Source organism: Engystomops pustulosus, chromosome 4 (genome assembly GCF_040894005.1).
Source record: "Engystomops pustulosus chromosome 4, aEngPut4.maternal, whole genome shotgun sequence".
Lineage (NCBI taxonomy): Eukaryota > Metazoa > Chordata > Amphibia > Anura > Leptodactylidae > Engystomops > Engystomops pustulosus.
In genome coordinates this window covers 158485284-158499910 of record NC_092414.1, presented here as the reverse complement: position 1 = coordinate 158499910, position 14627 = coordinate 158485284, and the positions used below count along the sequence as shown (strand labels likewise).

The 14627-nt window shown below is 40.2% G+C and overlaps 1 protein-coding gene across 1 annotated transcript in view; it reads left to right on the top strand.

Moving 5' to 3' along the window:
• SECISBP2L (SECIS binding protein 2 like) overlaps nucleotides 1-14218 on the top strand; it is a 43902-nt gene extending 29684 nt beyond the window's left edge. The window contains exons 12-18 of the mRNA XM_072148258.1: nucleotides 2469-2638; nucleotides 4124-4256; nucleotides 4752-4914; nucleotides 5533-5753; nucleotides 6756-6910; nucleotides 7705-7924; nucleotides 8938-14218. Of these exons, the coding sequence (XP_072004359.1) occupies nucleotides 2469-2638; nucleotides 4124-4256; nucleotides 4752-4914; nucleotides 5533-5753; nucleotides 6756-6910; nucleotides 7705-7924; nucleotides 8938-9449 (1574 nt within the window). The 3' untranslated portion in view covers nucleotides 9450-14218. The remainder of the gene's footprint in view (nucleotides 1-2468; nucleotides 2639-4123; nucleotides 4257-4751; nucleotides 4915-5532; nucleotides 5754-6755; nucleotides 6911-7704; nucleotides 7925-8937) is intronic.
• The last annotated feature ends 409 nt before the right edge of the window (nucleotides 14219-14627 follow it).

Below are 14627 nucleotides of genomic sequence, written 5' to 3'. Positions count from 1 at the left end.
AGCTATGACTATCTGCATCAAAAGTAGAGAATTTATTTTGAAAATAAAGAATTTTTCTTAATTTTTGCCAAATTTTAGTTTTTTTCATAACTAAACACAAAAGATTTCATCCAAATTTTTAAACTAATTTGAAGTACAATGTGTCACGAGAAAACAGTCTCAAAATCCCCTGGATCCACAGGGCAGATTTGAAAAATGGGACCGCGTCCTAAAGGCCAAAATAGTCCGAGTCCCATAGGGGTAAATGTAGAGAAGAAGGGAGCAAGGTTGGATGTGTACAAAAGCTTTTCTCTGCAGTCCTTGCTGCAGTAAACAAGATGCCTCTAAATCCAAGAGTTAAGAGAAAAAGGATGCACTCACCTCACACATGGGAACAGACTGTGGGAGAGTGCAGCCACAGTAGAGCTCCTCTCTCACGCAGAATATCCGTACATGCTTTTATTGAAGTTTAAAGGAAATCTACGATCAAAATCACAGAGCACCCAGAACTTGTAAATGCTGCAGAAACCAAATACTGCATTCACAACAGAAAATAAGTGCAGACCCCAGAGCAGGCTTAAAATACTGGAGAACCCAGAGCATACAACTACTAATGTTAGAGACTTCCCCAGAGCAGACAAAAAAAAATCCTCTAATTTCTTCTCCCTGCGCCACACTGCAGCTTCTTCTCTCCTCCATGTGCTGCTCTAGTCTGTGTTTTGTGCTGGTAACACGCGGCTGCATCGGGACCTGGAGCAGAACTGTGCCAGAAGCAGGAGATGATCCGGGGGCAATACAGTACAGTTGACAAGCACTTATCACACCTGGTTCCTATCCTGTTGACGCTTTGCTCTGGGTCCTGACCCCTATGCATACAACCAGTGTCAGGACACAGAGCGGAACGGCAGGAGATGATCCGGGGGCAGTACAGTACAGTACAGTTGACAAGCACTTATCACACCTGGTTCCTATCCTGTTGACGCTTTGCTCTGGGTCCTGACCCCTATGCATACGACCAGTGTCGGGACACAGAGCGGAACGGCGGCAGGAGGGAACTCTGGAGCAGTGAGAACCCGGCCTCAATCAGTTATGGAAGTGCTCTTTGGACTCATTGGCTCAGTGATATTCAAAAGGGTGCGGACCGTAACTCATGGCTTGACAGGCTGCATGTGGCCTGTTGGCGCAGAGTGTGCACCCCTGCTCTCCCGGTGACCATTTTGGTGGAGTTAGGCCCCTTCCACACTAGCGTTTTTCACGCGCGAGTTCTGCGCGTGCTTTTGATGCGCAGAACTTGCATTGTTCTCTGTCCCATTGTTTCCAATGGGTCTTTCCTCATTTGCGTTGTTTTGCACGCGCGTGCTTGCGTTTGTTTTGACGCGCGTCAAAATCGCAGCATGCTCTACTTTTGCGTTTCACGTGCCCCATTCAAGTCTATGGAGACGCATCAAAAATGCATTGCACTCGCAAGCATTGCAAGTGCAATGCGAGTGCAATGCGTTTTAAATGTATGGGTTGCTAGGTGACGTGAATAATTCCCCTGCTCGCGATCGCGCATTTAATTTAAAAAACACAGTGAAGAATAGAATAATAACAGTGAACACAGGATCATTTAAGTGAAAAACACAGTAAAGAACACAGTGAAGAATAGATTACAGATGTTCGGCACATCTGCTTACTTGTCGGGAGATACGCGCGGAACGGTGCGTACAAAATAGCATGTTTCCATACATCTACAATGTCTTCTTCACACATATATAGTGTTCTTCACATGCTATTTTGTTCGCATATCTCCCGACAAGTAAGCAGATGTGCCGAACATCTGTAATCTATTCTTCACTGTGTTCTTTACTGTGTTTTTCACTTAAATGATCCTGTGTTCACTGTGTTCACTGTTATTATTCTATTCTTCACATCTGCTAACTTGTCGGGAGATAATATACGCGCGGAACAGTGAAGAAAAGATGTTTTTATTTTTTTATTCCCGAACCATGGTCCCTTTGAAAAAGTCCAATTGACTGAAAAAAAACGTGCGTGAAAAATGCACCGAAAACGCGAACAACACGCGCGTGAAAAACGCAAAAACGCTAATGACTCCAAGGAAAAATGGAACAAAAACGCAGCCAAAAACGTCAGTTTTTCACGCATTGCACCCTGACGTGAAATGCAACGCTAGTGTGGAAGGGGCCTTAGAGTTAGATTTGAAGTTCGGGAAATTTCGTAGTCATAGGTTTTACTTAACGACTGCACAGCCCTGGTCACGGGAACAAGGGCTTCACCAGAGGTCACAGTGGGCAGAGAGGTCCGCCTGTAACTCGGGTAAGAAGGGTGTCCTTTAAATCAAGCATGAGAAACCAGGGAAACTTGCTCCTAGAATCAGCACGTTTTGAAAATGTATCAAATTTGAAATGGTTAATATAAAAATATTCAATAGTTCGTAAAAGTAATTCTTTAGATCTTTCTAATTTAAAGTATGTGTTTTTTTTATCCAGTTGGCAGTACCGTCCCATTTCACACCAAAGAGCACTCAAACAGAAATCTCTTTACAAAGAGCCAGACACTAGTGGCTTCACCTAACCCCTTGGACTCTACTGCACCGCGGATGAAAAGAGGAAAAGAGAAGGAACTTCCAAAACTAAAACGTCCAACTCCACTTAAAAAGGTTAGTCTGTAATGATCTTGATCTTGGAAAACTTATGATGATGGGTCTGTAGAATTCCTAGGAAGACTGGTGGGATATGTGCACATAGAACAAGACTAGCATATATGCTTTCCAGGGTCTGAAACACACTGTATATACTTAAGTATATACTTAAGTCGAGGCACCTATTTTTACCAAATATAACTCGGAAAACTTATTTTTGAAGTATAAGCCTCGGGTGGAAAATGCGTTTGTCACACTTGTAACCAAATGTCCTTCAGCCTCCCCCAAAAATGAAAAACCCCATGCAGCAGCCTCTTCCAGCAATGAAATACAGGCGGTCCCCTACTTAAGAACACTCGACTTACATACGACCCCTAGTTACAAACGGACCTCTGGATATTGGTAATTTATTGTGCTTTAGTCCTAGGCCACAATGATCAGCTGTAACAGTTATCCAAGGTGCCTGTAATGAAGCTTTAGTGTTAATCCTGGTTCTTATGATAACCCAACATTTTTAAAATCCAATTGTCACAGAGACCAAAAAAGTTCTGGCTGGGATTACAATGATAAAATATACAGTTCCGACTTACATACAAATTCAACTTAAGAACAAACCTACAGACCCTATCTTGTATGTAACCTGGGGACTGCCTGTATGCCCTGCAGCAGCTTGTCCCGGAAATGAAATGCGCCCTGCAGCAGCCTGTCCCGCGAATGAAATGCGCCCTGCAGCAGCCTGTCCCGCGAATGAAATGCGCCCTGCAGCAGCCTGTCCCGCGAATGAAATGCGCCCTGCAGCAGCCTGTCCCGCGAATGAAATGCGCCCTGCAGCAGCCTGTCCCGCGAATGAAATGCGCCCTGCAGCAGCCTGTCCCGCGAATGAAATGCGCCCTGCAGCAGCCTGTCCCGCGAATGAAATGCGCCCTGCAGCAGCCTGTCCCGCGAATGAAATGCGCCCTGCAGCAGCCTGTCCCGCGAATGAAATGCGCCCTGCAGCAGCCTGTCCCGCGAATGAAATGCGCCCTGCAGCAGCCTTTCCCGCGAATGAAATGCGCCCTGCAGCAGCCTGTCCCGCGAATGAAATGCGCCCTGCAGCAGCCTGTCCCGCGAATGAAATGCTATGTTAAGGTAAACTTACGTACTCACCGATGCTCTCTGAGACTCCTCTTCCTTCAACTCTTCAATCGTAGCAGAGCGGGTGTCACTGTTGCTGAAGTCATAGTGTTTGCATGGGCTAAGTGCATGGATGCGTCTCTGCTCAATCTGTTTCAAGTGAAGAGGAGAAGGAATAGGAACTGTGCGCGGGGCGGTGGAAGGGGAATATGTACGCGTATGTTTATTTTTTTTTTTTTACACTAAGGAATAAGACGAGTTGGCGTTTTTTTTTTTAAGCGCATTCTTTTGGGTTTACAGCTGTCATGAAGTATAAGGCCAGTATTAATATCCCCTTTCAATTTCAAGCATCACTTGTATAAAAGGTAACTTCATTTACGCCTCTTTTAGATAATCTTAAAAGAAAGAGAAGAAAAGAAAGGACGTTTGACGGTGGATCCAAATGTGCTGGGATCAGATGAACAGAAGGATGCACCTTTAAGTTTTACTGATGATCAGTCTGAGGAGCTGGCATCTCAAGATGGTAACCAAAATAACAGCATATTTAAGCCTCCTTACTAGATTGCATAAAAAATATATATATACCGGTACCTACCTGTAACTATCTTTAGTATATATATATATTTCATAAAAGACAATATAAAGACAAATACAATATCCTGCAATCTTTACTCTGACCACTGGAATTAATAAAAAATTAAGACCTGCTAAATTCTGCGAGGTTTTCTATATATGAGTTACATAGAGCATGCCTTCAAAACTCTCCATAGACCTTAATGAGACTGCTTCAGATTATTGCTGTGTATAGCCATGAGGCTGCTTAAAGCAGATCACTAATTGCTGTTACTAGAGCTTAGACAAGAGGGCAGCCTCCATAAACGTGGACCGGGAATATTATTTAAAAGAAATCTACAATTGGAAGATGAAGTCAAGAGTCTTATGTTTCACTGTGATTTAATTAAGCTAAAAAGAAAAATGGTGATGCATTCCCTTTAATAATTTGTATTTTTATTGATAGAAGCCGGGCTGAGTGCACCCAGTGATACTTCACTGTCTCCAGCAAGTCAAAACTCTCCCTACTGCATGACACCTGTGTCTCAGGGATCACCTGCAAGTTCTGGCATAGGTAGCCCCATGGCCTCATCTGCCATCACCAAAATTCACAGCAAAAGGTTCAGAGAGTAAGTGCAAAATTCTTATTTTGATTCTTGATGTTAATCATTGTATCCTTATGACTGGCAAATGGTTAATAGCGGGTGAACTTTAGAATCTGCCAATAACTGCAAATGCAGTCCACAACTGACCATGGGTTGTACCTGATATTGGGTTAACCTGCAATATCGCTTGTCATCTTTAGGATTCACACACGCGCGGCGTTCACACGTAGGCGCCCCTCTCTATAGAGATATATGGTGCACAACGCTGTATTCCGGGGAAAGATGGGACTCCCGGGTATTGCACTGTACTGCTCCCCTATGGCGCTGTGCGCCCATTGGCGTCTATGGAGGAATTATAATTACGTCGGCCGTATATATACGTCCCCCACGCTGCCGTGTGAAATTATCCTTAGATGGGTGTGGGACTGTTTTATTAAGGAAGAAGCCATGTTTTACTCATGTAACGTGTATACATTTAGAAACTTCTTGTATATTTTCTCATATTTACCTGGCTTATGATATATCTTTAAGAAGATGCTCAAAAGATGGAGATGTATTTGGTGTCAGTGTACATTTAGTTAAGAGCATTGTCTTGATTATGTTCTTGATAACTGTATGTATTGATGTTATACTGTTATACAGATACTGCAATCAAGTATTAAGTAAAGAAATCGATGAATGTGTAACTGTGTTACTGCAAGAACTGGTTAGCTTCCAAGAGCGCGTCTACCAGAAAGACCCTATCAAAGCCAAGTCGAAAAGGAGACTGGTGATGGGATTGCGAGAAGTCACTAAACACATGAAGTTAAATAAAATAAAGTGTGTCATTATTTCTCCCAACTGTGAGAAAATCCAGTCAAAAGGTTTGTTTACTGGAATTGTAATTAAATTGTAATAGATGGACTTTTAGTAAATTGGCATTTGGAGAGGTAAAGGGCTTTTTCCATTCCAAATCTATTTATGGGATATAGTTGATTGTATAGTTTAATAATTGTCATTCTGACTGATGCAGTATGGGGAAATGGTACCTTTCCCGCTTCAACCGTAGTGTAAAACAGCTAAAGGACAACCCATCCAATCAACTATTAACGGGTTTGGACTTGAACGCCCCTTTAAAGACCCTTTCCTATGCTTTGATGGACGCTTTGAGGGGCTCCACTCTTGGGGCCCCCGAAGTATCACCAAAATGAAAAGACTTCAATTCTCAGTTGAAGCCCTTTATAATGTCACAGGCTCAGCAATGTACATACAAGAATGACTGGTTCTACAATACAGTCCCATTCAACTGAGCTGCAGTACTCTGTGGCCCTTTAATTCTGTTATTTTCAGCAGTGGTTGGACACTCACAAGTCAAAGTTTATGGTCAATCTTTAGGAAAATAAAAAACAACTCCAATATTTTTTCTTTGAATTTATCTATGTAACATGAACCTGCAATTCTAAGCCTGGTATTTTGTAAATGCCTCTTCTTCATTATGATAAATACAGGCGGTCCCCTACTTAAGGACACCCGACTTACAGACAACCCATAGTTACAGACAGACCCCTCTGACCTCTGGTGAAGCTCTCTGAATGCTTTACTATAGTCCCAGACTGCAATGATCAGCTGTAAGGTGTCTGTAATGAAGATTTATTGATAATCCTTGGTCCCATTACATCAAAAAAACGTTTAAACTCCAATTGCCACTGGGGCCAAATTTTTTTTTGTCTGGATCTACAATTATAAAATATACAGTTTCGACTCACATACAAATTCAACTTAAACACAAACCTCCGCACCCTATCTTGTATGTAACCCGGGGACTGCCTGTACATAAGTAGTATTTCTCAGTGTGCTGTAGGCTAATAATCTGTGCTTTTACCCAGGTGGATTGGATGAGGCGCTTTATAATGTAATAGCAATGGCGAGAGAGCAAGAAATTCCATTTGTCTTTGCCCTGGGACGTAAGGCTCTGGGTCGATGTGTCAACAAATTAGTACCAGTCAGTGTTGTTGGTATCTTCAGCTACTCTGGCGCCGAGGTAAGTGTGTGTGTGTGGGGGGGGGGGGGAACAATATAAATGTATATTATATTTATTATTTACATTGTGATTCTCTATCAATCTGTCATCAACCCCTTAACATGGGGCCTATTTTTTATGTTGCTACATTCTAAGAACCACAATAATGTTTTAAAATAATTTTTTACATTTTTATTATGGAGAATAAATACCATGCAGCACTTATAAATCTGTTTCTAACAGATCTAGTTATACCCAATATGTCACCCAATGATCGTGATGTAAGTTGCTGATCAAATCAAGCAAAGTGTTTACCTTTTTCTTTCAGCTTCCTTAGATCCCTTGGTCGCTATGAGTGGGGCATCTAAGTAGTTAACTAAGGCCTGCACTTTTCTACTTGCAATTTGCAGGGGAAGTAGTGAAGCACAATCCAGGGATGAATCCTGCACTGCATTTTTACATCCATTTTGAGTTGGCACAATTTTTGTACACAATATTTGTATGTTACATTAAATGAAATATTATATTTCATAGGGTCTCTTCTCCTCTCCAGAAGAAAACCATATTTAATCTCTGCTTTGTAGAACTATGTTGTGGTTTTATATTCCGATGCTACTTTTAGAAGTGATAGCTTCTATTGATGGTATTTCCAGCATGGTTGTATGACATATAATCACCTTTATTTAATAGCCCATGTGTATATAAGGACAATAGTTAAATGCAGTGTATTTTGGATAATCTGGATTACTCTTCTTAAAATCTAAGGCGATAGTAAAGGTTGTTTTGAACGACAACTTTGACTTTTTTCCTCCCAGAGTTTATTTAATAACCTGGTGTCCCTGACGGAAGAAGCTAGAAAAGCCTACAAAGATATGGTGTCCTCAATGGAGCAGGAGCAAGCCGAAGAAGCTTTGAAAAACGTTAAAAAAGTCCCACACCACATGGGTCATTCACGTAACCCTTCTGCAGCCAGTGCAATCTCATTCTGCAGTGTCATCTCAGAACCTATATCAGAAGTGAATGAGAAGGATTATGGTGAGATTTTAGTTGCGCATTGGGTGTTTATATATTTTCATTAAGTAGCTTTTACCTTCAAGGGAACCCGTCAGTGTGGTTTGAGACGCTAAACCACCCAGTGGTTTGGTGTTCCAAATTACCCTGAATGATTAAAAAAAAAAAACATTTTATACTGCCCTCGGGTTTCTCTTGGCGCCTCAGTGTTGTGTACACCGCAGCTTCATTGTTCAAGCAATGTAGGTTTGGTACATGTGCAGTGAAGCCACAGTCTTATCCTGGCTTCACTTGCCACAACGAGAGAGGTGGAGCTGATGTGGGTCTTCAGATGTGAGTCCTTATCTAAGGGAGTATAAATGTTTCTTTTATTTAAATTTTACCCACATGCAGCCCTCATACAGGTCGATCTAGAACCTGTATGAACCACACATCCATAAGGACCTGTAGTTGGTTTAGGGTCCAAAATCAACCTGACAGGTCCACTTTAAAGGGAACCTGTCACCCCAATTTTTAAAAAAACACATACAGGTAGTGACAGGTTCCCATAGAGCCCTAGTATCTAACTGACACCTTTCGTTTAGCTAAAAATTGTTCCCCCGAGATTCTCATTTATTCAACTTTCACAGTTTTACCTAGTATCTGAGGATGGCTACAGAGAGTAGAGGTGGGCGTGGCCTCCTCAGGCTGAAACCAGCAGCTCCTCTCCATCCTAACTCTGTATGCAGCTGTAATGTCATGTGACCAGAGTGACATCATTGCAGGTCCTTTAGCTTTTTTTAGCATTTGAAAACTGTACACCAAGCATGTATCTCATGAAATCACAGCAGCATACATGGAGAGAAGTCCATGCAGGCTGCTGTGATTGTCTTATGGAACCTGCCACTGTATTTGTGAAAAATGTGGTGACAGGTTCCCTTTAAGGTTTATTTGCAAGTACTTGTATACATAGCTGATCAGCTGACAAATAATGCCGTGCTGTGTAAGTGGTAGCGATACTTGACAAATCTTTCATGGTATGCATTTTATTATTGTAGAAACCAATTGGAGAAGTATGGTGGAAACTTCTGATGGACTTGAAGCATCCGAAAATGAAGATTCTTCTGTACGGACTATGGCATCTCAGCACACTGTTAACACTCAGTCCGATAAAATTGTCCATAAACCACTTTTGGGTCCTGGTAGCACTACCTCAGTATCTAAACCTGGCAAGATAACTCCAGTAGAAAAAGAAGAGGTAAAACCAGATGACAATCTGGAGTGGGCTTCTCAGCAGAGTACAGAAACAGGGTCATGGGATGGTAGTGGTAGAGATGTCCTCAATTCCTCCATGACTAGCACAACTAGTACTTTGGTGCCTGGCATGCTAGATGAAGATGATGAGGAGGAAGATGATGATGATGAATATCACCAGGAACCTATTTCGGTCAGCAGAATAGAGTCTTGGGTTTCAGAGACCCAGCGGACTATGGAAACTCTGCAGCTTGTAAACAGTCCTGAGGAAGATAGCATTGAACAAAGTGAGGAGGATACTGTGGAAACTATCTAGAATGACTTGTTAATTTCAGGAAACAGAAGGAACAGAGATCATACACAAAGTGTTGCAAGGTCTACATTAAAAGAGAGCTCTAGCTCCTCACTTCTATGTAAATAAAAGAAACTCAGGAATTGTTCCACTCGCACACCTTTGCTTTGGGAGAGGAGAGTTTCAGCCATTCCCATTCCTAGTTCATCTCAATGTTTTGCACTGTATAAATAGTGAACCCATCTGTCCTTGATTTCCTGCAAATGGTAATTTGTTAAATGTTCAACCTATTGCTGCTTTTACTTTATTTCAGCACTAGAGGGCGTTTTCCGGATTATTGGGTTGTTTCCCATTGTTCCACATTGGTTATGAATACACAAATGGTGACAAATAATCTTTCCATATGGTAAGATGCCTGTAGATAATCGTTGGTATCTGACATGGGGGATATCACATTGATTATATCACGTTTAATGGAATCCATTTTACAAATGAAAAACATTGTATTGATTTGTGTCTAAAAATAGCCGTGTTTACATGTGAGAGAAGTTCTGCAGGAAAGTAGATTTTTCATTAATAACATCTGTTCTTTTAGATTTCTCTGAAACACGATATAGCATTAATTGTAATGGCTCACCATCAGTATACCGTTAGGTCGGGACTAGATATTTCTCTGAGTTTACAGTGTTGAAATCTTTGTATTGTGGTGGGAGTATGCATATGAGTGTGCATTGAATCATAATGAACCTGATATCATCCTTGATAAAAACAAAACAAAAACAAACATTTCACGTAGTCACTTAATAGTAATTTATTGCATATATCTGTTAATAGAGCATTTCACACATACGAGATCATACATTTTTGTTGTATTCTGTTATAAGGATTTGTCATATTGTAAGTTTTCTGTCCTATATTTTTTAATGATTCATTTAAGTTAAAGCTTATTTTCCTCATACACAATGCAGATCTGACTAAAGGAACGATATCTATGGAAGTGCGTCTCGCATTGACCAAACTACAGAAAAACTCTGTAACTCTTAAGATCTTGGGGATGTGCAGTGGGGACCTTATTTTTTGAGCCCCTTTTAAAATGCACACAAAAATCTGTTAAATACTGCATGATTGTGTCTTCTTATAGCTCTTAGGCAGAACAGTTCTTTACATTTTACTAAATAAGGCTTAAAGGACTTCTCTAGAAGTGTCCCTAGTGCAAGAGAGGAGGATTATGCAGGAGCATGGATGCACACGTTCATGTAAAGGTAGGCCCAAGAAGTTTCATGATGTTATTCAAACAAATGTTTTTTGGGCTGTATTTGAGATCAAACACTTTTTTTTGTGAGCCTTATTTGCTAAAACATGTAGGGTTCCTTTTATGTAGTCATGGTCTTTCAATCAAGATCTGTGACGTGCAGTTGCTATTATTCCCTATAAGTGTTTGCATTTAGGATGACTCTTCCTTAAACCATGCTGAGTGAGATAAATATCTCTTCTCCATCAGAGGAACATTATCTAATACATGTATATAGGCGATCAGTAGAGGATCCTACTGACCACTTTAGTCTTTTGATATTGTAATTTCATACATTCATACCTGTTTTTTATTTAAATATTTTAGAATTAATGTACATTGCTTGATTGTAAGTTGCCTATAGGAAATTGGCAACATTGTACAGTTTTATTGATGCACATGTATCTACTAGTCTAGTATAAAAAGAAGTCTTGAAAGTACAAAGGATAAGGAGTGAGGTCATCTTCATCTATAGTGTTATATGACAGACCTAAGCCTTTACATTTCAAGTGCTGTCTCGCCTGTGGAAATGACAGGGTTTTATACAGAACATTCAGCTTTCGCTACATTTTTCTAAATGTTCAACTAATTCTTGATCCTAATGGGCGGCAGTATTTAGTTAGGCAATGTTTTCACAGTTGACTCTGAACCAAATGTCCTCTTTATCTTGAAAAAGGAAAATAATGTGTGACCATTTATAATGTAAGTTAGAAGAACTAGCGTGAAGAAGGTTGACTCCTCTTTATCCAACATGGGTAAGAACACCTTGGAATAGTTGACAAAGATGTAAAATTACCAGACTAGTTTCTTTGTTCTAATATGGCCTCTCCAGACATTGTTCACGGAATCACAGCTCTGAGGTTCCAATACAACACCTTTAAATGGCACCATAAACCACTCAATGTTTAGTTCCCACTTTTGGGCAGTGGTAGCCCTATTCTCCAGCAGCCCTCGGCCACTGTTGGTCTTAAGAGAGAACCTCTTGCACCCCTGCCTATTGACTTAATATCCCTGTAGTAATTTCCAGAAAGTCGAGGATTTTGCTGTTCAGCGCTGAATTAGAGAAGCATAGAGGACATTTTTGACTTCTTTAGTCCTCTGTAAGTCAGTGTTGTGTAAATATTAGACACCTACAACCTGATGTTTATTGTAGGCTGTAGGGGAGAATAGGGTGGCGAAGTATGCTAAGGGCCGATTTTACGTTTCCCTTTTTTTGGGGAAATTTTCACTCTGTAGTGAATAAAATAAATACCTTTTCCATGATTGAGCTGTTTTCACATGATGAACTTTCTGTGTCTTGTATGTATATAGTTAAATTAATAGTTAATGTGTTTGTTCTAACTACTGTTTCTTCCGTTACATATAATGGTATGACATATAATGATGAAGTTCTTGTAAAAACTATAAACTAAGGACTGTAAAAGGGCACAGTTCTTTGTATGAAGTGTTTAATAGAGATGCAGCAGTACGTGAGCCCTCTGAATTTAGACTAATTTCACATAAACAAAATTTGGACTCGGTTTTGCACCTGTATTTTGACTTCAAATCTTGGCCCAATTTTGGGTCAAATATTTTCATGTAAAAGCATCATTGGGGTTTATGATCGTGTTTGTATGGTCATTATCTTGTGGTTAAACTAAGGCTTCATTCACATCTTGTTTTTGTCCCTTTCAACACAGAGCAAACATGTACCACGGAGTATGCACATACATGGTGATTCGTCGTCCTGTTCCTCCCTCCCCCCTGAGACTAAGAGGGGGAATGAACCTTATGAGGACAGCGACTTAAGTGGGAATCTCTCTGAGCATATGCTCAGCAAAGACTGGGGAAGGATGCAATACTTTGCATCGTGTTCCCCATAACTTCCAATGGCCTCCACTCAGTGTATGCATAGCACAGAAGGAGGGAGTAGTATGGAAAAATGTAGTGTGTTTTCCACAGTATTCAATGTGGAAGACAGAAGAAAAAAAAGAATGCCCCTATTTGCCAGTATATGTCTATGTATACACCTAGCAAATAGGTTGGGATTAGAGATGAGCAGACCTGTTCAGGGTTCGGGTTTGGCTGTCTGACCCAGACATATTGCTGGATTGGCAGCCGGACAGCCAATCTGGCAAATTGTTGCCCCTAGCTACTAGCCATGGATATGATTGGCCAGGAGGAAACCCCCGGCCAATTATAGCCATGGGAAGTTGGTAGGGTAGCTGTTCAGCTGCCAATCCGGCAATACATCCGGGTCAGACGGACGAACCCTAATGGAAACATCGGGTCCAATCATCTCTAGTTGGGCAATCACCTGGCATATAAAACAAAATTATGTGAACCTAGCCCATATTCTGCTGATGTGAAATTGACCTTCGGGCTGACGTCCAGTGAAGTACAGCTTACAATAATCCCTTGTTAATTAAAGTGTTACTGGTATTGCTTACCAATATGTAATCTTGCGATGTGTTTTACGTAGAGATGTAGATGCCATTTTATTGTACCCAATTTCAACCACACATTTTTCTGTTGGCGCAGGTTTAGCAGTCTGTTACAGCTGTAAAACTAGTATAAAGCATGGGCTAGACAAAACATTACAATTACATACATTGTAATTGTCAGCTTACAGCAACTTGCGCAGTTAAAGTATTCTATTTTGTGTGTCTGAGATTAGCGGACCATGTAAAGTCATGTGAGTATCCTTAGTCAATGCAGCACATTGAGAATACGGGACACTAGAAATCACCATCAACTACTGTATGGATAATCTATACCCATCAAGGTACGTAGATGCAGATTATTTCTCCTCTTTGACAAAGGGGCTCAGTTAGTTTTTAAATATAAAATATTTTTCTTACAAATGGAGACCAGTCAAACTCGTGCTTGTTTGATCCTGTTCATTTGTATTTTAGGCAATGATCATGAGCTGAGGTTATAATTATGATGCAGACCTTAACCGTTTAATTCATATTTTTTACATATGACTAGAACTCTCCTGTAACATTGTTGGTGAATCTGTGCCACTCTTTATTAAACCATTTAAATGTTTAAATATTACGATAAGAAGTACAATGTATGTGTAACACCTTTGACAGTGCCAAGTACGTCCCTTATGTTCATTTTCGGCATGCTTCGCTTACGTTTCTGAGAGCAGTATGTGAGTATTGTGCTTGTACTTGCGTCCTGAAATTTTTATTTTGTTTTTAATCTTTTTCTTCACAAGCATACATATATATTATGTATAGTGTGAATAATATGCCCGCAGTGCTCTGTACTGACCACTTTCCACCCCAATTCTTCATGACGTATTTACTTGTTAACAATTTTCTCCTAGTGAAAAGGTAAACAAATTTGCATGTGATCCTTATAACGGAACACATTTTTCCTAATAAAATATGAAGGTTTTTTTTCTGTATGAAGGATAATTCTATTTTTATTGTTTATTTTGGACTAATAACTATTTGCACTATGTAAATACTAGTGATATTTCCTCCTTACCTAATAAATGAATGATTTTAGATATGCTGTCTTCATTATTTTGTAAACTTGTACTGCATATAATGTGAGAATTAATGCAAACAAAACAAAATTATTTCTGTCATAAATTATTTACTGAAAGAGGTTGGTGGTGATTGGAAAATGGCATCATCGTGCAATCACTGGGCAATGCGGATTCATAGTACAAAGTAGCAAAGCCAAAGTAACATTCTTCTACTTAAATAGTAATTCACTTTTCAACAAACTTTACATTATTCAATAGTAGACGTTATTTCCTATATTCAATAGTATCTTCTGAGAGGAGAGTGCTACTTTCTCCACTTACCATGAATTTAAAGGGAACCTGTAATCTGAAATTGGCCTAGTAAACCCCAAGCAGTATGTTATCAAGCAGCTGAGCAGCTTTTAGATGATGTTTCTTTCATGGTCCA